The sequence below is a fragment of the Scyliorhinus torazame genome, chromosome 9, assembly GCF_047496885.1.
Source record: "Scyliorhinus torazame isolate Kashiwa2021f chromosome 9, sScyTor2.1, whole genome shotgun sequence".
Taxonomy (NCBI): Eukaryota; Metazoa; Chordata; class Chondrichthyes; order Carcharhiniformes; family Scyliorhinidae; genus Scyliorhinus; species Scyliorhinus torazame.
This window is the reverse complement of record NC_092715.1, coordinates 59264976-59290545: the sequence shown is the minus strand read 5'-3', so window position 1 is coordinate 59290545 and position 25570 is coordinate 59264976. Positions and strand designations below refer to the sequence as shown.

General features: G+C 44.2%; 1 protein-coding gene across 1 annotated transcript in view; it reads right to left on the bottom strand.

Moving 5' to 3' along the window:
• Positions 1-2697: 2697 nt before the first annotated feature.
• Positions 2698-25570, bottom strand: part of serinc5 (serine incorporator 5) — a 101869-nt gene continuing 78996 nt past the window's right edge. The window contains exons 6-12 of the mRNA XM_072515982.1: positions 21734-21945; positions 17170-17265; positions 16695-16821; positions 15412-15481; positions 13144-13183; positions 9060-9210; positions 2698-4837 (exon numbers count right to left, since the gene is read on the bottom strand). Coding sequence (XP_072372083.1) covers positions 4687-4837; positions 9060-9210; positions 13144-13183; positions 15412-15481; positions 16695-16821; positions 17170-17265; positions 21734-21945 — 847 coding nt within the window. The 3' untranslated portion in view covers positions 2698-4686. The remainder of the gene's footprint in view (positions 4838-9059; positions 9211-13143; positions 13184-15411; positions 15482-16694; positions 16822-17169; positions 17266-21733; positions 21946-25570) is intronic.

The window sequence follows — 25570 nt, the reverse complement described above, 5'->3', positions numbered from 1 at the left end:
ATTGCTGTTCCACTGAGCGCGATTCTCCAATATTGAGGCCAAGTTTTCGCGCCGTTGCGTTTCACGACGTCGCGAACAAGGCCCGGGCACGACCTATTCTGGCCCCCATAGGCGGCCAGCACGGCGCTGGAGCGGTTCACGCCACTCCAGCCTCCTTACGCAGCGCCAAATGGGCGCCGCGCCAACCCGCACATGCACAGTTGGGGCAGCTCAATCCTGCGCATGCGCAGTTGGGCCGCGCCATCTTGCGCATGCGCGGGGAACTTCTTACGTGCCAGCCCCGACCCAACATGGAGTCGGTGTTCAGGGGCTGGCCACGCCAGGCAGTAGGCCTGGAGGGGGGCGGGGGGAAGAGGAAAGAGGCCGGCCCACCAATTGGTGGGCCCCGATCACGGGCCAGACCCCATCGGAGCCCCCCCCCCCCCCCCGAGCGTTCCCGCCGGCGGGACTCTGTCGTGTCGGAGCGGCCGCTCGGCCCATCAAGGCCGGAGAATCGGCGGCCCCGCAGATTCCAGCGGCCCACGCCGCACCAAACGCGCCGGCGCAAATGGCACCATTTTTCTGCACCTCGGAGAATCGCGCGCCGGCATCAGGGGGTCGTGGCGCGGTTGCGGCACTTCTCCGGCCCGGCGCTCGGAGAATCGCACCTCCTATCTTCCCTGCTAGGCTCCTTTTCCAATCAGCTCTGGCCAGCTTCACCCGCATGTCTTTGTAGTTACTCTTATTTAATTGTAATACCGTTACATCTGATTGCAGCTTCTCCCTCTCAAACTGCAGGGTAAATTCTATCATATAGTCACTGCTCCGCAAGGGTTCCTTCGCCTTAAGGAAGTCTGCCTCATTACACATCACCAAATCCAGAATTGCCTGTTCCCTAGTCGGCTTTGTCACAAGCTGCTCTGGAAAACCATCTCTTAGACATTCCACAAATTCCTTTTCTTGGGATCCACTTTCATGCAAGTTCACGCAATTTGATTAAAATAAGATCAAGAAAAACACATCTTCAGAGTAGTGTAACATTTTGTAAATTTTAATTAAACACAGTTCAAAGAGTTCAGAAAAAAAAGAACTCCAATTTTAAAAATGTAATAAAAACAATGTCTGCTCATAAGGTAGAAAGTCAGTAAAGCAACATTACATTGTAAATTGAACACAAGAAAAAGTACTAACATACAATCTTTATTTGACAACATTTAAGGTAGAACTTTGCATTGTACAACCAAGGATAACTTGTGAAAAAAAATTACGAATTTAATAAAGTATCAGCAATTCTGTAACTGGATAAATAAAACTTCCATCTTAAATTAGCTTAGGCAATTTTAAGGATGACTTACAATAAGGAATCCATTTTAAATCAATGACTAGCGCAAATGACAGGAAAGGTGCTACACCATAGTCATATCAAAAGATTGCAATAATGAGAAATACTCGTGTTAAAAACAACCTTGAATGTATGAACAAACCTTTTCCACAGCTTTAAAAAAAATAAACCAGTTGCCCTTAGCAAAACTTGCACATTAAGGTCCAGGATTTTTGTCATTGTTTGGCGCAGGCACTGTTGCCTCAGAGGAGAGTCTGTGGTTCAGGTATAAAAAGTTATTTAACTCTTGGACACAGAGTGCCATCGAGCAGTTGTAAAATGAACCATTTTGGAGAAAATCTGTGGCGAGATATGGCCACAGGGAGAAGCCAAAATATCCCACCATATGAAACTTGAAAAGCTCCAATTGGACAGGCAAGCAGCACCCATCGTTAGCACCAGTATTGGAATAAAAACTCACAGGAAACTAATCCTGTATCTGCTGCAAACCACACTCCCATCAGTAATAACATTCGTACCAAATGAGGGGGAAAAATATTAGTCAAAAGCATACCTGTAACTTTTGACTTTAAATTAATGGTGGTACCCAAGTAATCTTACACAGGTTGCACTTCAGCACACTCAGTTTTAAAGCAATGCTTTTAGGTTTTGTCTTTCCAGAATACAATGTTAGGTACCAAGAAAAAAAATTCATGGATTATAAACTTGCAACGACGTCAAAGCTGCTTGCCATCTAGGGGCTATTACATCAGCAAAGCTGTAAGTTGCAGTTTTAAATTAAACTCATTTACCCTCTCCATAATTCCCAGAAACAAAAATGTCCACAAAAGCACAACCCTCTAAACCAAATTTCACTGTCTGCAATCAATTCTTCTTGAAATATACTGGTGGGTGTGCTTCAGAAGGGGCAAGAATCAGATATGGCTGCCATCTCTGCATGAAACACTTTAGGAAGGCTGTACTGAGCAGAAACACTGTCTGCTTCGTTTTCAATGCACTCACAAACATCTACACAAAGTGGCCATTATAGCTTTGCGTTCTCACATGTACCAAGCTGAAAATTTTAATCACAAACTTAAGAGTTTACTCCCGTGAATGGGGCATTTGAGCGGGCGAGTGACGTGATGCTCGATTGTCAGTGTATTTCAAGCAACAGCTATATTTGATTGCTTCATTTCAAGTATGCCCTTGCTGGGATTGAGGAAAGTATGCCAGAGAACATAGTTACCACCAGCCATTAATGCTACTGGAAAGCAGGTGCGAGATTACGGCGGTAAGTAAAAGCCACTCAGCTTTATTCTGGGAACATCAGAAGACATTTTAAACCCCCATTCTCCTCAGTCCTGCCAGGTGGGGAGCAGGGGGGGGGGGGGGGGGGGGGGGGGGGTAGAAATACCGAGCCATCAACTATGTGCTCAGTTTCAGTTCTCGTCCGTGTCAGTCCTTCCTCTATTGGATATATTTATTGCGCAGGCTTTTGCTGTAAAACAGGTGCCAGGAAATACAGCTCTGCATCATTCAAATTCCCACATGATGCTGGTTTCAGAAAGTCCCGACTTTGTGTACTATTCCACAAAACTAAATCAGCTTTCCTTCGGAAGAAACTTCCTTGGACCAACAAATGGCACAAGCACGCATTTTGAACTGTTCACTTTGTATTGGGGTCTTTCACTTCAAAAGATTAAAAGAAAAAAGGTTCTGAACTATTCCTGACACTCTTCAAAATCTATTGTTCTTCAATTTATCCATTCTCCATTTGGGTTTATTCAGAAAGGCCATCAAGACCAGTTAGCGCACCCCCACCCCGCTGCCCCAATGCCCCATGGGCCACAGAGAGTCTTCTTCCTTTGGCCTGTTGGAGATCAATAAGTTTCACCAGCCAAAAAAAATTAAGACTAGATTCTTATGCCAATGCAGCTACCACTTGGCTAAAATGGAAGGTAACAGTTGACTCATTTATGACTGGCATTTGGTAAAACGCAGCATAAAATTGATTTGTTCCGGTAGGTTTACTTAATTAACAGCTTGACCATGAGACCAGTTTTCTGGACGAACTTGGCTGCTGTAACACTAATTTACTTTGCTCTACACCATGATGTAAATGTACTAGAAATCTTTGCATCAAATACTATATATTTTTTTTACAAAACCTGCAAGTTAAATAAATACACACTAATACCCGCATGAAAACACTCCATTCAATCAACTCTTTTCTACTTCTTCATAAATTAACATATCACAGGTGCAATTCTTTGATTTGACCCAAGCCACCTGGAAACTTTTCCACATATGTCTTCTTTTTCCTCCACTCTGGTTGGCAGGCTGCCAAAATATTTTGATCCTGAGTGTTACACAAATGTAACATTCCCTCATGTTTCTGATGCAATTGTCTTAAATCTGGAGGCATTTTCCTGTTGATCAACTAACCGAAGATTTAGCATGCGAGGTGGGTGGGTGAAAAGAGTTAGACAATGAAATTCAAATAAGGGAGACATGCACTAAATTCAAATTGATTATTTGATTAACAACATCACTTGCCCCATATATATTCTGAGTAACTACACACCTCCTTTGCATTAATCTCTAAATCTTACTCCTACTATATTTTTATGGAAAGGTTTGACGACGACATTACCCCTACTATATTTTGATGGAAAGGTTTGATATTTTACATTTTTTGTTCGTTACTAAGCACTGAAACTCTCAGTTTTTCATTTCGGTGTAGAAATTATTCAGGAGTAGAAACCCACATCTCTACATGCATTAGGCAAGGGAGACAAGACAAGTCATTCTTTCCCAGATTTGTACATAGATTACAGTACCAGTGTAAATTAGGATAAACACGAATTGGGATCCAGTGGTAGTTTGCTGGACTGCAATTTACCAGACCTACTGAGGTCCAAAGACTTCTTGACAACCTTTAGGTTACTTAACATATCAATGTACATTATATTTCTTTCTATCTGCATATAAAATGATACTGTGCTGTATATACGCATGATATTAAATTCAAATTGCTTATTTTCCTAATGCAAGGTCAATGTATGCCAACAATTCAACATGTTTCCTGTGAACCTCCAGACATCCCCTTCCATGTGATGCTCCCATTCCACCAATTACTGATGAGGGTATCTTACACCACCCTGAAACACTATCACAATGGAACTTGTAGAAATATCATAAAACATATAAAAAGTTGTTGACAGAGTCTGTAACCATATATTAAAAAAACGTCCACAGCTAGAGTACAGTACAGTAAGTTGGGCCAAACTGTTGCAATAGACAACAGGGCAGGTACTTAACATGACAAGTTAGGATGGATGAAGTATGTGGGGAAACTGGAGGTCATGGGAGGTTAAAAAAAATTACACTGAAAATTCACGGTTTGGACAACACATGGGAGCAATAAGAGTCCATAAAAACAGCAAGATACACAGCCAACAGGAAGCCATCTTAATCCAGAGAGTGGACACGTTCTGAGGCACAAACAGATTTTCTAGATTGACATTGATATACCTGTGAACAGAGAAACATTTAATTTTTAAAAAAGGAACTGCTGTTGAGGAAGGTTAGAGAGAAAATAAATTTGCTACTCATGGCTTTTGTCTGTTCGGCAATCTGGTAAACTCAAAATATTTTATGTCTTTCAAACCACTGGAATTTAAAAGCAGTTCATTAGCGCTCGTCATTTCAAATTCAACTGATGTTCCATGAGGTAATTTGCCTGTTTACCAATTCATTTTAAGCGGCATTGGTCGGAAATGGTAACTATCTAATCTTTCAAGCCATGTCCAAAATTAAACACCAATATCGCTACATCCCCAAGGTTTCATGCACCATAACATTATACAGCCTATCCTCGAAGGTGAAGCTTTCAATAAAGACTCCAGCTGAATTTACTCAACAATGGAAACTCCAGCCACAAGCAGCACTATGATGTTGTACATGGTGTAGCAGGAAAGGCATGGGCTGATATCTGCAATCTCCACTCAGTCAATAAGGTAACTGAGTAAGTAGCTAAAAGAGCAGGAAACCACAAACATGACTCTATGAGCAACAGATTATTACCCTTTACTTTGTTGAAGCCTGGAATTGGGTCAACTTCTGGCTCTTGACTACACCACGGAAGGAGGCCACACTGTGTCTGCGCCAGCTCTCTACCTAGTGACAATCCCCCATCTTTTTCCCTACAGATTTAGCCTTGCAAATATTTCCTCTTTGAATAATGATCCAATTTTGAAAGCCATGATTGAATCTCCCTCCAACACACTCTCAGACCTAACCACTCACTACGTAAAAAAAAGTTTTTACTCATGTTGCCATCACTTTTGATCCGTTCCCTCTGTTTCTTGATCCTTGCAACATTATGAATAGTTTCCCATCAACCCTGTTAAGACCCTTCATGATTTTGAACACCTCTATCCAATCTCCTCTCGGTCTTCTCTCCTTCAAGGAGATCAGTCCTAGCTTCTCCAATCTCTGTACAGCACTCTGTTCCTTAATCCTGGAGCCACTCTTGTGAACATTTTCCAAACCCTCTCGAATGCTTTCACAGAACTGCATACAATACCCCAGTTCAGGCGAAACTACGGTTTTCCATAACTTCCTTGCTTTTGTACTCCTCTATTTATAAAGTCATGGATTCTGATTAACTGCTCTCTGAACCCTGCCCTGCCACCTTTGATCATTTGTCACATTTACCCCCCAGGTCCCTCTGCACCTTCACCCCCCTTTCACCAAATCGCAAGAAATAGTAGTAGGCCATTCGGCCCCTCCAGCCTGCACCACCATTCAACAAGATCACGGCTGATCTGATTGTAGCCTTAAATCCTGTCCCCCAGAAAATTTAACTCTAACTCAGCCTTGGATATATCCAAAGAGCCAACCTCCGTGCTCTCTGGGGAAGAGAATTCCAAAAACCAATAATCAACATTCCTCTTCATCTCCATCTTACACGGGCTATCCCTCATTTTCAAACTGTGCCCCCTGGTTCCAGATTCCCCCACATCCTCTCAGTATCTACTCTGTCAGCCCCCCTCAGAATTTAATATGTTTTAGCATTGCTGCCTCACGCCACCGAGGTCCCAGGTTCGATCCCGGCTCTGGGTCACTGTCCGTGTGGAGTTTGCACATTTTCCCAGTGTTAACCCCCACAACCCAAACAGTTAGCCAACTCTCTATCAATGCTAATATATCAGTGAATAAGGAGGCCATTCGGCCCATCGAGCCTGCACTGGCTCTTGGAAAGAGCACCCTACCCAAGCCCACACCTCCACCCTATCCCCATAACCCAGTAACCCCACCCAACACTACGGGCAATTCTGGACACTAAGGGCAATTTAGCATGGCCAATCCACCTAACCTGCACATCTTTGGACTGTGGGAGGAAACCCACGCACACGGAGAGAACGTGCAGAGTCCGCACAGACAGTGACCTAAGCCGGGAATCGAACCTGGGACCATGGAGCTGTGAAACAATTGTGCTCACCACTAAGCTACCATGCTGTTCTTCCTGCCAAAGCGTACAATCTCATATTTTCCTACATCATACTCCATCTGCCAACTTTTTGCCCTCTCACTTCACCCATCTTTGCAGACACATTATGTCCTCCTCACAACTTGCTTTCCTTTCTATCAGTGTACCGTCAACAAATTTACTCTTCATCCAAGTCATTAATATAGATCGTAAATAGTTGAGGCCCCAGCACTGATCCCTGTGGCACTCCGCTAGTTACAGTTTGGCAATCTGAAAATAACCCACTTCTCCCGACTCTCCGTTTCCAAACAGTTAGCCAACTCTCTATCAATGCTAATATATCAGCCCCAAAACCATGAGCTCTTATCTTGTGCAGTAACCTTTATCTGGCACTTTATCAAATGCCTTTTAGAAATCCAACACACTAAATTTACTGGTATCCACCCTGCTTTGCCCACCCTGCTAATTACATCCTCAAAGAAATCTACTAAATCCTCACAGAAATTTAACAAATTTGTCAAACACATTTATCTTTCGTAAAACCATGTTGGTTCTGCTTGATTGCATTCTGATTTTATGAATGTCCTGCTACAACCTCCTTAAAAATGGATTGCAGCATTTTTCCTGTGAGAGATGCAAGGCTAATTCAATTTGGCCTCACCTCTGCCTCCCTCCTTCCTTGATTAGTGGTGTTATATTTGAGATTGTCCAATCCTCCAGGACTTTTCCAGAGTCTAAGGAATTTTCAAAGATTACAACCTTTATGGCAACCTGTAGATTGGAGTCCTGTGTGACACAAGAATGACAGGGAAAGGGCCTTGCTGTTTTGCAGTAAAAATCTACAGAGCACCCAGCAAGATTCCAGGACAAGAATCAGCAGCAATATTTGCATACATTGGTCAGAAATCTCCGGCCATGCGGATTCTCTTTTCCCACTGGCAGGCATCCCTGCCCTCAGGTCTCCCGGCGGCATGGGGTGGCTTCAATGGGAAATCCCATTGATGAGCCTCGGGAAGAGAGAATCCCGCCGTCTGTAAACTGAGTGCCGCCAATAAATACGCGGCTAAGGGAACCAGAAACTCCTGCCTACTCTCTCACAATATTATTGAATGTTGCCTATGTTGCTCCCGTTTCCTTCTTCCTCATTAAGTCTTTATTTTCCTAATTTTTTAAAAATTGGATAATAAAAATGTAAATCAGCTAAGGGAGTCGCCATAGATATATTGGGTTGAATGACCTCCCACTGTGTTGCGTCATTCCGTGTTCACATTCCAATCAAAAATAGACTGCGTGGTGCACGTAATTATATTTCTAACATACTGGACAAATGATAATCCAGAAAATACTAATTCCTACCCCACTTCATGGAACCTGGTGAACATGTTATGGCTTTGGTCATACGTGATCCGTGACTCTTCACCAAGCACTTGACCATTCCCAATGATCTCCTGGTCAGCCTCCCAAATCCTGCCCTTCCTAAACCGGAGGTCATCTGAAACTCTGCTGCCTTTGTGCTGACTCGCACAAAGTCTCATTCACCCAACACTGACTGACCTGCCATCAGCTCCTGGTCAAGCAATGTCTCAATTTTCACATTATTATCCTTACGTTCATGTCCTCGGCCCTCCCTGTCTCTGTGATCTCATCCAGCTCAACAGCCATCAAAGATCTCTGTACTCATCCAACAGTTATGCAGTCTTTTCTGGCAGAGAAACACAACTTAAGCAGCCCGGCCATGCTCAACAAAAGAATATAGGATAGCCCCTATGTCAGAAAATGCAAGCAGAAACCTCAGGATTTCTTTTCTTGGATGGCTAACAACATTGTAGCACAAATAAACAAAGTGCAAACAGAGCGCTCCCAGGCTGCAATACACTCAAGTTCATAATACAGTTCGACAAAATAATCCTAATGCTCATCTATTTCTGTTCTAGATATATAAATTGGAGGGATTTCAGTGATTGATAGATTTATATATGTGCATAGGCTGACTAAAAGGAGACAAATTGATTTAGGAACTCAATTGTCCTTTTTAAAATCATTATCCATGACGAACAGGGAATCCAATAGTGCCTGTATTTATCATTATTGTGGCTCCTACATTAAAACAGTGGCTACATTTCAAAAGCACTTCATTGCCTGTAAAGCATGGCAAGACACCCTGACATCCCGTGGTCATGAAAGGCGCTATACAAATGCAGGTCTTCAGCCTCATTTTTAAAAATAGCTCTATTATGCAGAAATTGCCAGAAATTTACTTACTCAAACCAGTTTGTTAATATCATCATCACATATAGGGAGCCAAGGAAAAAGACAAAGTGGAAGAAGGAGTAACTGTACACAACGGCAGTGCTTTCATTGTGGATCACCTTCTGGATTCCTTTCTCAGCTCCATCTACTTTACAGTTACCTGCTGTATGGAGGTAAACAGGTCAACACAGTTAGCAAATTAATCAAGTAAACAATTGATGAGAACCCCACCAGCACATACATTAACATTCAATCCGGCTCGAGTGAATATGCAAGATTGCTCACAAAATAAAAGGACATAGTTGTGGAGTACAGGTAGAGTACGTCAAATCAGGCAGATTTTTCTTCCCCGCACTCAAGCAAACTTTGGTCCCACCTAACCCAGCTCGGAAAAGGTTGGAGAGTTGCCAAGTACGGATCAGCTTTGCAGTCCTCTCATTTCCTGCACACCAGTGAATCTTGGCCCTAGTGCAGATGTGGCAGAGACGGTTGAATTAAACCTGGAAAAGACTCTTGCAGGGTACCAAGATGTAGAGTATTTACCCAAAAGGATCAGGGCATATGCCTGTTCTTGCTACAGTACATGACACCTGTATTGAACTGGATGCCATTAAGGCCACCCAAATAGAGGGCTTAAATGCAAATATTGCACTTGATTCTCAAATGGGTGCCTTCTGGCAGCAGGTCCAAATCAGTTCAAAGAAAGTAATGAAAGAGTACTGTACAATCTTCCAAGAACAGAAAACAAAATAGTTTTCAGTGACAACTACAGGGTATTTTTAACATCATTTCAGTTTGACTGATCTTTTCTCATCTCAAACAGGGTGTGTTGATGTATGGGAAGGCATGCAAGTGTTATTAAATCCAGTGCCTGAGAAATTAATTAATATCAGCAGTGACATGGCCAATAACTTAAAATGCTTTGCAACCCTATCACGTGGTTTTCTTGTATTCACTGAATCAAGGCGTTCAGATTTCTCCCCCCCGGAAAACCGACAAGTTGTGGAATTTGACTCGGATTCAATCCCCAGCTTGCCAGAGTGGAGGTACTCTACCCGTACAAGCTCCTGTCTACTAACAACTAAAGATTATGGGGTAACATTGCAACTCCAATGTGGTGCAAGATGCCTGGCAGCAGTCACCCTCTCACTGGAGATGGGGAAATCATAGAATTTACAGAGCAGAAGGAGGCCATTCGGCCCATCGAGTGTACACCGGCCCCTCAAAGAGCACCCTACCTAAGCCCACACTTCCACCCTATCCCCGTAACCCAACAACCCACTTAACGTTTGGACACTATGGGGCAATTTAGCGTTACCAATCCACCTTACCTGCACATCTTTGGACTATTGGAGGAAACGGAAGCACCCGGCGGAAACCCACGCAGGCACGGGGAGAACGTGCAGATTCCGCACAGTGACCAAAGACAGGATTCGAACCCGGGTCCCTGGCGCTGTGAAGCAACAGTGCTAGCCACTGTGCTACCGTGCTGCCCCAAGAGTCAGGCACTTTCTCATCTTGGGGTAGAGGAGGGGGAGAGAGAAATGGAATTTAAAAAATGGAGGAGATTACTATCATCAAGTCATTATCCCACACTATCTCTCGATTGACTCTAAAATATCATGGGCAAAGTCCTGGAGTGGCTCAAGTTCCCGTATGGGCCAGTTAGTAAATGGCCCAGGGTCACTAGTTTTGTAGAGGGGGGAAAAGGAGTTTAGAAATTTGATATATACATTTCAGAAAATACAGAGAAAATAATCACATCTAACAGATTCCTTTGAGGTTCTATATATTCTGTGCTTGTTTCGGCTATGGTTTGCGCAATATAAAATAAACTATATTTCCTTTGAGAAAACACAGAAGTGATGAAACTGCGGCTTTGGAAGGAAATCAGCAGCTAAAAATAGCGCAGTTTATGTTGCCTACTGTAAGTTGGCACTAAATACAACCAGGTTTCCTTCTGAAAATAAAAACTATAATCAAAAGAAAAAAGGGTTTCAATTTGAATGTTATTGCCTGTTATGTAGAGAAGCCTGATGTGGCACATCTCTGAAGCTCTGTTTGGATTCCGCCAGGGTCACTCAGCTCCTGGCCTCATTACAGCCGTGGTTAAAACATGGACAAAAGAGCTGAACTCCGGAGGTGAGGCGAGAAAGATGCCCTTGACATCAAGACAGTATTTGATCAATTATTGCATCAAGGAGCCCGAACAAAACTGGAGTCAATGGGAAATAGGGGGAAAAGTCTCCACTGGTTGGATTCATACTTGGCACAAAGGATGGCTGTGGTTGTTCGAGGTCAGTCATCTCAGTCTCGGGATATCATTGCAGGAATTCCTCAGGCAAGTGTCCTAGGCCCAACCATCTTCAGCTGCTTCATCACTGACCTTCTTTCGAACATAAGGTCAGAAGTGGGGATGTTTGTGGATGACTGCATAATGTTCAGCACCATTCGCAACTCCTCAAATAATGAAGCAGTCCATGTCCAAATGCAGCAAGACCTGGACATTATCCAGGCTTGGGCGGACAAATGAGAAGTAACATTTGCGCCTCACGAAAAGTGCCAGACAATGACCGTCTCCAAAAGAGAGAATCAAACCATCACCCCATGACATTCAATGGCATTACCATCACTGAATCCACCACTGGGTGTTACCATTGACCAGAAACTGACCTGGAGTAGCCATATAAATGCTGTGGTTATAAGAACCGGTTGGAAGCTAGGAATCCTGCAGTGAGTAACTAATCTCCCGATTCTCCAAACCCTGTCCACCATCTACAGGGCACAAGCCAGGAGTGTGAAGAAATAATCCCCACTTGCCGAAGTGGGCTGTTTTGTCCTGGATGGCGTTGAGCTTCTTGAGTGTTGTTGGAGCTGCACTCATCCAGGCAAGTGGGAGTATTCCATTACACTTCTGTCATTAAGCTCATTTAAATAACTGGACCCAGCTTTCACCCAGCACCCGGGAGTCAATGGCCGTGCCCGCGAGTCCTCAACCAGGCGCCGTTTAGCACTGGTTTCAACAAACATGGACCAGGTGTGATAGCACCTCAGGCCATTTTTGACAGTTTTGCAGGCCATTAGAGACCCCCCCCCCCCCACCCCCCCGGAGTGGTCAGGGAGCCTGGCACTCCCCTGGCTCCTGGGCCCTGCCAGGGGTTGGGCCCGGAAAGGGGTGGGGAGGGGGGGGGTCCACAAAACAATTGGGTGTGAAGGGCGGGGTGGGGGGGCAGTGTAGAGATCGGGGCAGCCAGTCCAAATGGTGGCCAGCGATCTGCGAGGAGCCAGTCCTGCTTAAGTGCGGTCTCAACGGGGAGAAAGTCCCCAAGGTCCAAAAAACCAACAAAAGTGCTGTTGAATAGCACAGTGAATCTCGGCGTTACAGTCACCGAGAAACACCCTGCCAAACACATTCAAAAGCAGACTTTGATTTATTTCTACTGAATCGTGTCCACATCTCCTCCTTGCCCCCGCAACAATTGGCATTGTTTGGAGAGCAGCAAATATGGCAAATTTGTAACAGCAAACTAGAGTAGATGCCTAAAGGGGCAGTCTGCTCGCTACCTTATTGTTGCATTTCAGAAGTATAAGTTGTTCTGTTGCTTCATAGAACTGAAAGGAGATGACCAGGGCCCAAGATTACCCTCTGAACATCATTGGAAGTGCTCTGAAACCCTTGGTCAGTAACCTGATATAATCTGTGCATTTTACTGTGAACAAATCTCTACGGATTATGGATAACTCCATAAAACTTGGGAATCTGCCTTCATCGCAACTGTAACCGTCTCTGTAAAGAAAGAGGGACTTGCATGCATCCTTAAGAAAAGGAGGTGTTTTATGGGAAATATTTTCTTGCTTTCTAAATAGCCAATAAGTTGAATCTACTCAGGACTGGTTTGTTTGCCTGTGACTTGAGATAGTGGGGGTGAAATTGGAGATGGTGGGAGCACAAAGCAGCTGGTTTTGCATTTGTTGCCCCATGTATAATCCGCGTGAAATTCGGACGACTGGTGTGATTCTGTGTCCCCGGCCTATGCTCAATTCCACCCCCAGTTTATTTGTTTCCAAACTTGAGTAATGGAGGATTGGAGCTTACCATCTTCATCTGACGTGAAGCAGAAGCAGCAGCGAGCTTCCTGTAAGACAATGAGATGTTACATTAAAACACCGTTTATCATGTCAAACAGGACCTTGGGCAGAGTTGTACCATTCTAACACAGTCCACTAATGCTGGGAGATGAACAATACTGTCAGCTTTATCCCTTTGCAGCGCCATGTGCAAATAGGAATGTAAATGCCTAACCTGCATTAAACTTCCACTTTTAATTTTGTGTGATATATAGAAAAGGGCCTTTCTTCCACATTTTGATGTTTTGCACTTATCCTCCTTTTCAGGCCACAATTCCACACAAGTTGTACAAACCTATAGTAACCACCGAGTAAAATGTATAAGCAACTACAAGGACTGCACTGCACCTCCAACCAAGACATTGCCCAATGGATGGGAGGGGATGGTAGAACGGTTTATTGCTTAGGGACAAACACATGTAAATCCTCCCGTATCACAACTTGGTGTGACTGATTCTTTACAACACTAACTGTGTTCGCTATAGGATCCCCTTCGCCTCACAAGCTGCCGAGGCTCAAAAATACTTTCTGAAGAGCACCTAAGGATGTTCAATCTCCGTCAGCCTTTATTTTGTTTTTCTGAAAATATTTTTATTGGAATTTTAGCACTTAATATCAAAACGTTGCAGGACAATATAAAAACAACATCACAAAAGTCACAAGTTGCCACCGCATCTGTGGGAATAGTCCCAGTAACATCCTTTCAATATTCACATTAGTGTGTATCGTACATGTTGAAGAAAAAATAAATTATTTACAGCGACAGAGAGTCATATCAAAACTATGATTATCATATATCTGTCAGCCTTTGCGTAGGTAGCTGGAAATCAGAACAATGTAACTATCAGTCTGCGACCACACCCAAAGTGAAGATGCTAACAATAATTATTATAGTATATATTGAAGAAGTTCACGCAGCAATTTATACAAGCTTACTTTCAAGCCGTTTCACTGCTGGGATTTTTTGCATTTCAACACCATGAATGAAATGACGTTGCAAGCCATGCTGTGGGAGGATTTGATCTCAAGTACACAGAATGTAGGTGTAAATATGCAGAGTACTTAGGAACTGGCCATGAAATGAAAGCACAGGTGCATACTAACAGGCTGTTGCAAGCTCTCATCAGTTCGGCCTATTTGAATGGTTGCGTGGCCTGCAATTCTGCTTTAACATACTGTGCATACATTTATAATTAAAGTTATTCCACCCACCAAACCCTCAAAATATTATTCAGGGAGTAAACATAAATTCTATTAAAATATCAACATCTTTTTGATACACTTCTGAAACAGAAACACTAGATTATAGCCATAAACTTTGGTCAATCTAAAATGTTTCTTTGGAAAAATATCCTTTACTGCAGATGGAGGGAGGTGAGATTAGATTGAAAAGTCAAACGATAGAAAAACCCAAGATCCACAATATCATTCAGTCATTAATCTATTCATTTTCAATGATATGCATTTGACAGGAAAAATCCCATCAGGACCCACTTTCTAAAAATGGACTTAAAAGCTGGAAAATCCCTTTCCATAAACAATTCCAAGGCAGATTTTAAAAGTTAATAAAAAATTTTGTATTTATTTTTTAAAATCGAGCCACTAATTTATCTTTATTATGACAATTTTCAGTTGGCTAGTTCACTTGCATAAAGAAAATGGTACCTTTCATAGAATCCCTACAGGGCAGAAGGAGGTCATTCGGCCTATCAAGTCTGCACTTGATAGTCACCCTTCAAACAAACATGCCCACTCCCCGTTCATGCAGCCATATCCCCGTAACCCATGACTGAACCTGCACAGCAAGGGCAATTTATCGTGGCCAATCCACCTAACAAATACATCTTTGGATTTTCATGACATCAAGGCCACTTTGTAAAGTATTTTTTCACAGACCTGCAGAATGTTCCACTGGTTAAAATGCCACAAAGATCCAGTTGGCAATATATTTTTCATTATCTAATAATAAATTATAAACCACACCCGCACCCCTACCCCACCCCAGGCATCATGCACGGACAAGCCACAGCGTTTGCATAGAACAAAACTCAATGAAACAGCATTGGGACATGTAAGAAACCTCTGTCCCGGGAACCGGCCAATGGGGTTTCCCATTGTGGGCATCCCTAGCTGCTGAGAAATCCGCGGGCATGAGTGCGCTGCCGGCGAAACGGGGGATCCCGACCGAGAATCCCGCCCAGTTTCTTCCACTTTGATAAATCAGATATATACTCACAGTTGGCTCAGTGTTTGGGATCCTGCTCACTCCCAGCGTTGCTGAGCTGGAACGGGTCGTGGAGGTTAGGCTAAAAACAGAAACAATTTTTTAAAAAAAAAATTCTAAATTCAGATTGTGGTTTCTTGAAGGCCCCTTGATGTTATTCTACTGCTCAAGAACCCATGAATCACAAAATGGCAACAACACTAATGTCTCACTTGTCCATTCCCATGCTTTTCCAGATTGTCGCAGCATTGGTAATCTCAGCACAGAGGCCAAATGCTTCTCCCGAGCCTTGTGGCTCAGTTGTCTGATGGCATTGTTTTTAAAGTTGCACCATCAAAACGCTTAACACACATAACCTGCCTCTTCCTGGAGCTGCTGCACATCTGAAGCATTGTCTAACACTCTACAATAGTTTCCACTTGATTTTTAGTTGCATGAATGTATTTTAGAGCAGCCCACTCGGGTCCTAATTAACAGCCAGAAAACTGACTGCAATTTGGCCCAAGTCGACTCTGCTTTTAAGCAGGCTGCTGAAGAGCAATCCGACAGAGATAACACAGTAAAGGGCCCTCCACACGCCTCTCACCAGCATAGCTTCAATTGTGCATCAGTAAACACCAACCGCAACTTTTCTCTCCCTCCCTCCCCCCATGCAGGAAGTAGCTTCCACTGCACAGGACGTTATTAAAAAATCAGTTTGCAGTTTTAAAATTAAAATAAAGGCAAATCTGAAACCATTCAATGTTTTTAAATGGTTGCATTCAGAGTTCATGTTCTAGCCAGACCGCAATTGTTTTTTTAAATTTTAATTTGAATGTAACAATAAGAAACACAAAATCTAGCAGAAACGAACGAGCGAGGACTCCAAATGATCGAGTGTTGGTGTTTAAAATGCAGTTTTCAGTGATTACAGCGGCAGTTGCCATCCAGAACAGATTGCTACATTCCATCCAAAATGACCCGAAACAGGCTGTACAATTGCAAACTTACAGCTTCCAAATCGCACAGCAACATTTGTGTTAATTCCTGATATGACGGGTGAGAACTAGCTAGTGTCCACATTTATTTAACGCACAGGTTTCAGTGTGCCGCCTCCACCTCTGCAACTGAAATTGCAGAATTAGACAGCGCTGAGAGCAAGGCTGCAGTCCAAAAGAGTATTGGACGAGAGGGCTTGCTCACTCGTCACAATGATTCCATTTGGGATCAGTGCCACTCAGAAAGTCTGATCCCTGTAAGCGCCCCCAGATACTGGCTTATCTGTCTTGGCACAGCGAAGCAAGAGATTAACTTACCAGGCGTACAACACGCAACCATACATGATAATAGCTCCCAGCATAGAAACAAGCTTGTCATCCGTTTGAAGACCACTGCCCAATAGCTGAGGAATGCATATTGTGGTGTTCACGCTCCCCTTCATAACTGAAGGGAAATGAAGAACTGTGAGTTCCACTAAACCTTTAGAGACATGACAATTTTATTCAAAAAGAAACATACAGACAAGGAGCAGGAGGCCATTCAGCCCCTCGAGTCTGCTCCGCTATTTAATAAGATCACGGTGATCTGATAGGAACCTCAAACCCCGCCTACCCCCATAACACATCACCCCTTCCCTCTTGCTTACCAAGCATCCGCCTTAAAAAATATTCAAGAACTCTGCTTCCATGTCAACACCCCTCAGGATCTCATATGTTTGAATAAATCAAAACAAACAATTTATTACAAAAAACAGGAATTTAATTTTTTGGCTATTCGGAAATATGTACGTACCATATTCTGGAGGTGCATTGGCCAGTGCAGAGAAGGTAAGATACATCACATAACAGCTGATTACCCCAGACTGTAGGAGGCCTGAGTTAGGCTGATCTAGAAAAAAAACCAAATGGAATCATTTAAGAGAATTGCACAAGACTAATAACTAATGTTTGCTTTTATTTTGGCTAATATGTGAAATACTCAGAGCAAGGAAATAATATTCTCCCTTTAATTATATTAAAATGATGGCCAGTGCATGGATTTGATTAGTGCCAACAGGATTTGATCCGCCTCCCCCGGAGACCGGGCCTGATTCATAACCAGCCTCGTTATGCCCTGCCCGTGGTAAACATCACGGGACCTTGCTGCAGCTTGGTGAGTAATTGCCAAGGGCCTGCCTTCTGTGGTGGTATGTATTAGGGGCAATACGGTACACCAGATGTCGACAGGCTATTGGTGGAGGGTTGCCAGGTCCTGATAGGATCTGCCACCGACTGGACTCCACCCAGAAATGCCGGTATAAGAACCCGGCTTTTCCCTCCATTTCCCTCAGCAGCTGCATTCTGTAACCACGCTGCTGGGGATAAAGTTCTGCTTAATAAAGCCTTCAATTGACATTACCTCAACCTGCCTCGCGTCATATTGACGGTGTTACACCTTCAGCCAGAGGAAAAATTAAATAGAGCAGAATTCGGTAAACAAGGGTGTTGTTCCCTTGTGATCTGCTTAGTAAAAGAAATGTAAGCAAAAGACTGAGCTGTCAAAGATGATTGACAAAGATCAACAAAGATGATTGATGCAGGTAGAGCAGTGGATGTTGTCTATATGGACTTCAGTAAGGCCTTTGACAAGGTCCCTCATGGTAGACTAGTACAAAAGGTGAAGTCACACGGGATCAGGGGTGAGCTGGCAAGGTGGATACAGAACTGGCTAGGTCATAGAAGGCAGAGAGTAGCAATGGAAGGATGCTTTTCTAATTGGAGGGCTGTGACCAGTGGTGTTCCACAGGGATCAGTGCTGGGACCTTTGCTCTTTGTAGTATATATAAATGATTTGGAGGAAAATGTAACTGGTCTGATTAGTAAGTTTGCAGACGACACAAAGGTTGGTGGAATTGCGGATAGCGATGAGGACTGTCAGAGGATACAGCAGGATTTAGATTGTTTGGAGACTTGGGCGGAGAGATGGCAGATGGAGTTTAATCCGGACAAATGTGAGGTAATGCATTTTGGAAGGTCTAATGCAGGTAGGGAATATACAGTGAATGGTAGAACCTTCAAGAGTATGAAAGTCAAAGAGATCTAGGTGTACAGGTCCACAGGTCACTGAAAGGGGCAACACAGGTGGAGAAGGTAGTCAAGAAGCATACGGTATGCTTGCCTTCATTGGCCGGGGCATTGAGTATAAGAATTGGCAAGTCATGTTGCAGCTGTATAGAACCTTAGCTAGGCCACACTTGGAGTATAGTGTTCAATTCTGGTCGCCACACTACCAGAAGGATGTGGAGGCTTTAGAGAGGGTGCAGAAGAGATTTACCAGAATGTTGCCTGGTATGGAGGGCATTAGCTATGAGGAGCGGTTGAATAAACTCGGTTTGTTCTCACTGGAACGACGGAGGTTGAGGGGCGACCTGATAGAGGTCTACAAAATTATGAGGGGCATAGACAGAGTGGATAGTCAGAGGCTTTTCCCCGGGGTAGAGGGGTCAATTACTAGGGGGCATAGGTTTAAGGTGCGAGGGGCAAGGTTTAGAGTAGATGTACGAGGCAAGTTTTTTACGCAGAGGGTAGTGGGTGTCTGGAACTCGCTACCGGAGGAGGTGGTGGAAGCAGGGACGATAGTGACATTTAAGGGACATCTTGACAAATATATGAATAGGATGGGAATAGAGGGGTACAGACCCAGGAAGTGTAGAAGATTGTAGTTTAGTCGGGCAGCATGGTCGGCACGGGCTTGGAGGGCCGAAGGGCCTGTTCCTGTGCTGTACATTTCTTTGTTCTGGGCATCGAATGCCAATGCTCAAGGGCCGCAATTGTTTCATGACCACGGTTCAAATGCCCTCATTACTGAAATACACAACACAAGTCCAGGTCCTCTTCCCAGCTCTACCTTCACCCACACATCTACATATATAGAAACAAACAGAAAATAGAAGCAGGAGGAGGCCATTTGGCCCTTCGAGCCTGTTCCGCCAATCATTATGATCATCAAGTTCGATACCCTGATCCCACCTTCCCCCCATATCCCTTTAGCCCTAAAAGCTATATCTAATTCCTTCTTGAAATTACACAACATTTTGGCCTCAACTACCTTCTGTGGTGGTGAATTCCACAGATTCTTCACTCTCTGGGTGAAAAAATTTCTCTTCACCTCAGTCCTAAAAGGTTTAACCCTTATCCTCAAACTATGACCCCGAGTTCTGAACTCCCCTACCAACATTCTTTGAATCAACTCCCCTACCAACATTCTTTGAATCTACCCTCTCTAATCCTGTTAGAATTTTATATGCTTATATGAGATCTCTCATTTTTCTAAATTCCAATGAATATAATCCTAACCGATTTACCCTCTCCTCATATGACAGTCCCACCATCCCAAGAATCATCCTAGTAAACCTCAGCTGCACTCCCTCCATAGTAAGAAAACCCTTCCTCAGAATAGGACATCAAAACTGCACATAATACTCCAGGTTTAAGTAATAATCATGCCTGAAATGCAGTACGTGTGGGGAACCTTAATATCTGACTATGCTGCTTATCTCTTTCACCCAAACGTGACATCAGCTGGCCGAGATGTGCAGGAGTAAGATAGTTAACGCCGCCAGTTTCCAATTTCAAACTGTTTCATGGAAAGCTCCAGTGGATACAAACCTAACCTGTACAACCTTTCCTCAAAAGACAATCCGCCCATTCCTGGTATTAGTCTAGTAAACTTTCTTGAATTTTCTCTTTACACATTTACATCATTCCTTTAAATAAAGCCAATATGGTACGTAATACTCCAGATGCGGTCTCATCAATGTCCTGTAAAACTGGAGCATAACTCCCTACTTTTGTAATCAATTCCCCTCACAATAAATGATGACCTTCTATTAGTTTTTCTAATGACTTACTGTACCTATATACTAGCCTTTAAAAACGTGATGTCAAGCATTTGGCTGATACGCAGTCATTTGGGCCCACGGAGGCTACCCCGGTGAAAGAGCCCCCCTCTCTCCCCCAATTCGCCGGTTCTCCGAGCGGCCCAGTGTGAATCGCGTGCCGCTGGTTTCCGGGGGGGGGGGAGGGAAAGAGAGAGAGAATCGCATGCGGGGTTCGGGACGGCGTGGCGCAATTTACGCGGCGCCCCGGCGATTCTCCCACCTGGCATTGGGGGGGGGGGGGGGGGGGAGACTAGCGCCCTACTTTTGAAAATTAGCCACTCTTTCAGATTTGTGCAGAAGACATGCACAAGGTAGATTGAAGGCCCATCACATGGACAGTACATAGAACAATACAGCACAGGAACAGTCCCTTCGGCTCTCCAAGCCTGTACTGGTCATGATACCACCCTTACTACCCTTGGCCAAAACCCTCAGCACTTCCTAAAAGAACAAAGCCATGTCAGATTGGCATGTCGCACTCACAGGATGCAGAATTGCTGCAGTTAGGGCCCCAGCATCAAACCCCAACTAAGACACACAATAGAGACGTTGGCTTTACAGTTTCTGGTGATAGTAGCAGAACATCTAGTACTGTGCCTCAAGGACAGCATGCAAACATGTTGAAACAAAGCATGATGTTACGAGAAAGATTTCCAACCGCTTGGTAACAAGAGAGTGCTTTATGTAGGGGAGAGTACACACTTATCTCCACCAACACTCCTTGCTAATCACACAGAACTGTGAGACTTTATCTGTTGGTTTTTACTTGAGACACTGACATTTTCCGCATGGCCTAATTTAATTTCCAGTCAGATTGGATTTCTTCTGAGCAGTGCACACAATGCTCATGGTTTGTTCTTGTACTCGGGATTGTACTACCGTTCACAGTTTCTCAATACAGCTCCTCTTCAGCGTGCAAAACAGTTAGACTCAGTTATTTCTGCATGGGATAATACCAAATCATGCCCACTTTTAGCACAGTCTGATCCTGTAATCATAGCCTTGTAATTTAATGCAATGAATGTAAAAGCTTTTTGTAAACACGAAGATCGCATGGCTTTGTTTGGTGTGGGAATGACTAGTCACAGTGCAATTGTGGAATGGGAAACTAATGGAAATTTAGTGACATAAAAAAAATTGGGAGGTGGGCACCAAACACGACAGTGAATGGTGAGGTCGACTCCAGAAGGAGCAGCCAGACTAGTTTAACTTGTTCCCAACACAAAGCCGTGTAGCCCTGTCCTGCCCCCTCCAAACACAACCCAGAAGGAAGGGTGACAAGCGCAGTCATTCATCAGCTAAAATAGCAAAGTCAGGCTGAAACCAGAGATGGCTCAGTGACCTTCCTCGTGCAGATCAGCTAGTAACACAGGGATGGAATTAAAAGCACTAGAGACATGTGCCAGTTTGAGTCAGGACTCAAAGTGATGAACTCACATTTTTGAACACAGGGTGTAATCGCCACCATGGAGACGATGAAGCAGAGGCCCGTGTTGACACCCAGTAAAATCTTGTTTAGCGTACACCCATCAGCGTCGGTATAAAATATCACCATTAGAACAACAGCACAAACTGCGACCGAGTAAAGGATGAGTGTAACGAGGGCCAAGGCAGCATACCAGCATTTATTGTTTGCTGTTCCAGCCCACCTATTAGCAAAACACACAAAATAGAAAATTGGTTAGCTGTCATTTGGCTGTAGTGAGCAGCAAAAGCCCACATGTTATCAGACATGAAGTAACAGTGTCCAGAACCTTAAAGTACATTAGAATACCACACTGACAGGGCAACCTTTCCCAACTAGGACAGAGTAACTCATGAAATCAGAAATAAAAATAACTCTCTACTTCTATTTAAATTAGAAACACAATTATATCTCTTGCCAATTATATCATTTGCCTTCATACAAGGTCAATAGAGCCAGTCGGTATTGATCACACACTTCTGACAGCGTCGTTCTATAATCATCTACTAGATAAAAAGGTAAAGTCGCCATAGTCCCAGGTGACCATAGGCTGCTTTCTCCTTTGAGGAGGAGAGCTGACTGGTGGTGATTTAACCCGAGGATCACCACATCTCAGGCAGGGGGCAAGGTTGAGAAATGAATAAATATTATTCATTTATTAGGAAGAGTCCATGAACTAGTTCTAATGTCACTTCTGACTCAGACCACCCTCCACTCATCCCCTTCCGTTGACCAACATGCCCGACACTGGAAGATAGTCCATGGGGAACTACTGCACACGCCAACTTTACAGGATAGATGGGACACTCCATGATATTCATTGTCCTTATTCTAAAGAAAATGGGACTGATGCTAAATATGTAGGCTTGTCTTTAACTGTGCTGTGGGCAGGGCAGCACGGTGGCGCAGTGGTTAACACTGCTGCCTCACAGCACCGAGGTCCCAGGTTCAATGCCGGCTCTGGGTCACTGTCCATGTGGAGTTTTCACATTGTCCCTGGGATTGTGGGGTTTCACCCCCACAACCCAAAGCTGTGCAGGGTAGGTGGATTGGCCACACTAAATTGCCCCTGAATTGGAAAAAATGAATTGGGTACCCAACATTTATTTTTAAAAACTGTGTTGTGGGCCATAGTTTTACATGCTGAAACAACTAATTTATTCTTGGTTCTTGAAGATCAATTGGCCACGGGGTGTAAGGAAAAGACGAGTTGTCTTATTTTCAAGTCTCACAACTAGTCTTGTGCTAACTGGGGGGGGGGGGGGTTGTCAGTGTTGTTGCCTAAGAATATTTGCTATTGCTGATTAATAGCTTGTTCTCTCCTGGTGAGACACTTGGGTGCAGATGTGTAATCCTTTAAGTGCAAGGTTGCTTTTACACATAATATCACCCAGACACAAATAATAGTAGAACCTAGAATGAATTGAACTTCATAACCACATTAGATGTTCACCAGCAGTTGAAGATGCTACATGTCCCTTTCATCCTCCCAAAATATTCACAGGTTGCTGCAAGTTTTATCCTCAATGCAGCCAATTATTCAAGGATTGTCCATTTGTTTTGTCAAGTTGATAAAAAGCTACTTGCAAAGCATAATTGAAATGGTCTTTTTTCACTGTACAGTTTTGAGAACTTTAAGATCGTCATAGTCATAGATTCATAAAGTACAGAAAAGGCCCTTTGGCATAACGATTCTGCACCGGTCAAAAACAACCACCTATTCTAATCCCATTTTCCAGCACTTGGCCCATAGCCTTGTATGCCTTGCAAGTGCACATCTGAATACTTCTTAAATGTTACGAGGATCTCTGACCCCACCGCCCTTTCAGGCAACGAATGCCAAACTCCCACCACCCTTTGGGTGAAAAGTTTTTTCCTCTCAGACCCTCTAAACCTCCTGCCCCACACCGTAAATCTACGCCCATAGTCATTGATCCCTCCACCAAGTATCTATGCCCCTCATATCCCCCCTCAGTCTCCTCTGCTCCAAGGAAAACAATCCAATCTCTCTTCAAAACTAAAACTCTCCGGCCCAGGCAACATCCTGGTAAATCTCTGCACCCTTTCCAGTGCTATCACATCCCTCCTTTTAATGTGGCTTCCAGAACTGCACACGATACTCTAGCTGTGGCCTAACCACAGCTCCAGCATAATCTCCCTGCTCTTGAACTCTATGCTCTGGCTAATAAAAGCAAGTATGACATAAGTCTTCTTAACCACTGTATCCACCTGCCCTGATATCTTACGGGACCAGTGTACAGGCACACCAAGATCCCTCTGATCCTCAGTACTTCCCAGGATCCTGCCATTTATCTTGTATTCCCTTGCCTTGTTTGACATGATGTGGAGATGCCGGCGTTGGACTGGGGTGAGCACAGTACGAAGTCTTACAACACCAGGTTAAAGTTCAACAGGTTTGTTTCGATGTCACTAGCTTTCGGAGCGCTGCTCCTTCCTCAGGTGAATGCAGAGGTCTGTTCCAGAAACACATATATAGACAAATTCAAAGATGCCAAACAATGCTTGGAATGCGAGCATTAGCAGGTGATTAAATCTTTACAGATCCAGAGATGGGGTAACCCCAGGTTAAAGAGGTGTAAATTGTATCAAGCCAGGACAGTTGGTAGGATTTTGCAGGCCAGATGGTGGGGGATGAATGTAATGTGACATGAATCCCAGGTCCCGGTTGAGGCCGCACTCATGTGTGCGGAACTTGGCTATAAGTTTCTGCTCGGCGATTCTGCGTTGTCGCGGGTCCTGAAGGCCGCCTTGGAGAACGCTTACCCGGAGATCAGAGGCTGAATGCCCTTGACTGCTGAAGTGTTCCCCGACTGGAAGGGAACATTCCTGCCTGGTGATTGTTGCGCGATGTCCGTTCATTCGTTGTCGCAGCGTCTGCATGGTCTCGCCAATGTACCACGCTTCGGGACATCCTTTCCTGCAGCGTATGAGGTAGACAACGTTGGCCGAGTCGCACGAGTATGTACCGCGTACCTGGTGGGTGGTGTTCTCACGTGTAATAGTGGTATCCATGTCGATGATCTGGCACGTCTTGCAGAGATTGCCATGACAGGGTTGTGTGGTGTCGTGGTCACTGTTCTGAAGACTGGGTAGTTTGCTGCAAACAATGGTTCGTTTGAGGTTGCGCGGTTGTTTGAAGGCAAGTAGTGGGGGTGTGGGGATGACCTTGGCAAGATGTTCATCGTCATCAATGACGTGTTGAAGGCTGTGAAGAAGATGACGTAGTTTCTCCGCTCCGGGGAAGTACTGGACGACGAAGGGTATTCTGTCGGTTGTGTCCCATGTTTGTCTTCTGAGGAGGTCGGTGCGGTTTTTTGCTGTGGCGCGTTGGAACTGTCGATCGATGAGTCGAGTGCCATATCCGGTTCGTACGAGGGCATCTTTCAACGTCTGTAGATGTCTGTTACGCTCCTCCTCGTCTGAGCAGGTCCTGTGTATACGGAGCGCTTGTCCATAGGGGATGGCTTCTTTAATGTGTTTAGGGTGGAAGCTGGAGAAGTGGAGCATCATGAGGTTATCCGTGGGTTTGCGGTAAAGCGAAGTGCTGAGGTGACCGTCCTTGATGGAGACGAGTGTGTCCAAGAATGCAGCTGATTTTGGAGAGTAGTCCATGGTGAGTCTGATGGTTGGATGAAACTTATTAATGTCATCGTGTAGTCGTTTCAGTGATTCTTCGCCGTGGGTCCAAAGGAAAAAAATGTCATCGATGTATCTGGTGCATAACATCGGTTGAAGGTCCTGTGCGGTGAGTAGGTCCTGTTCAAACTTGTGCATGAAGATGTTGGCGT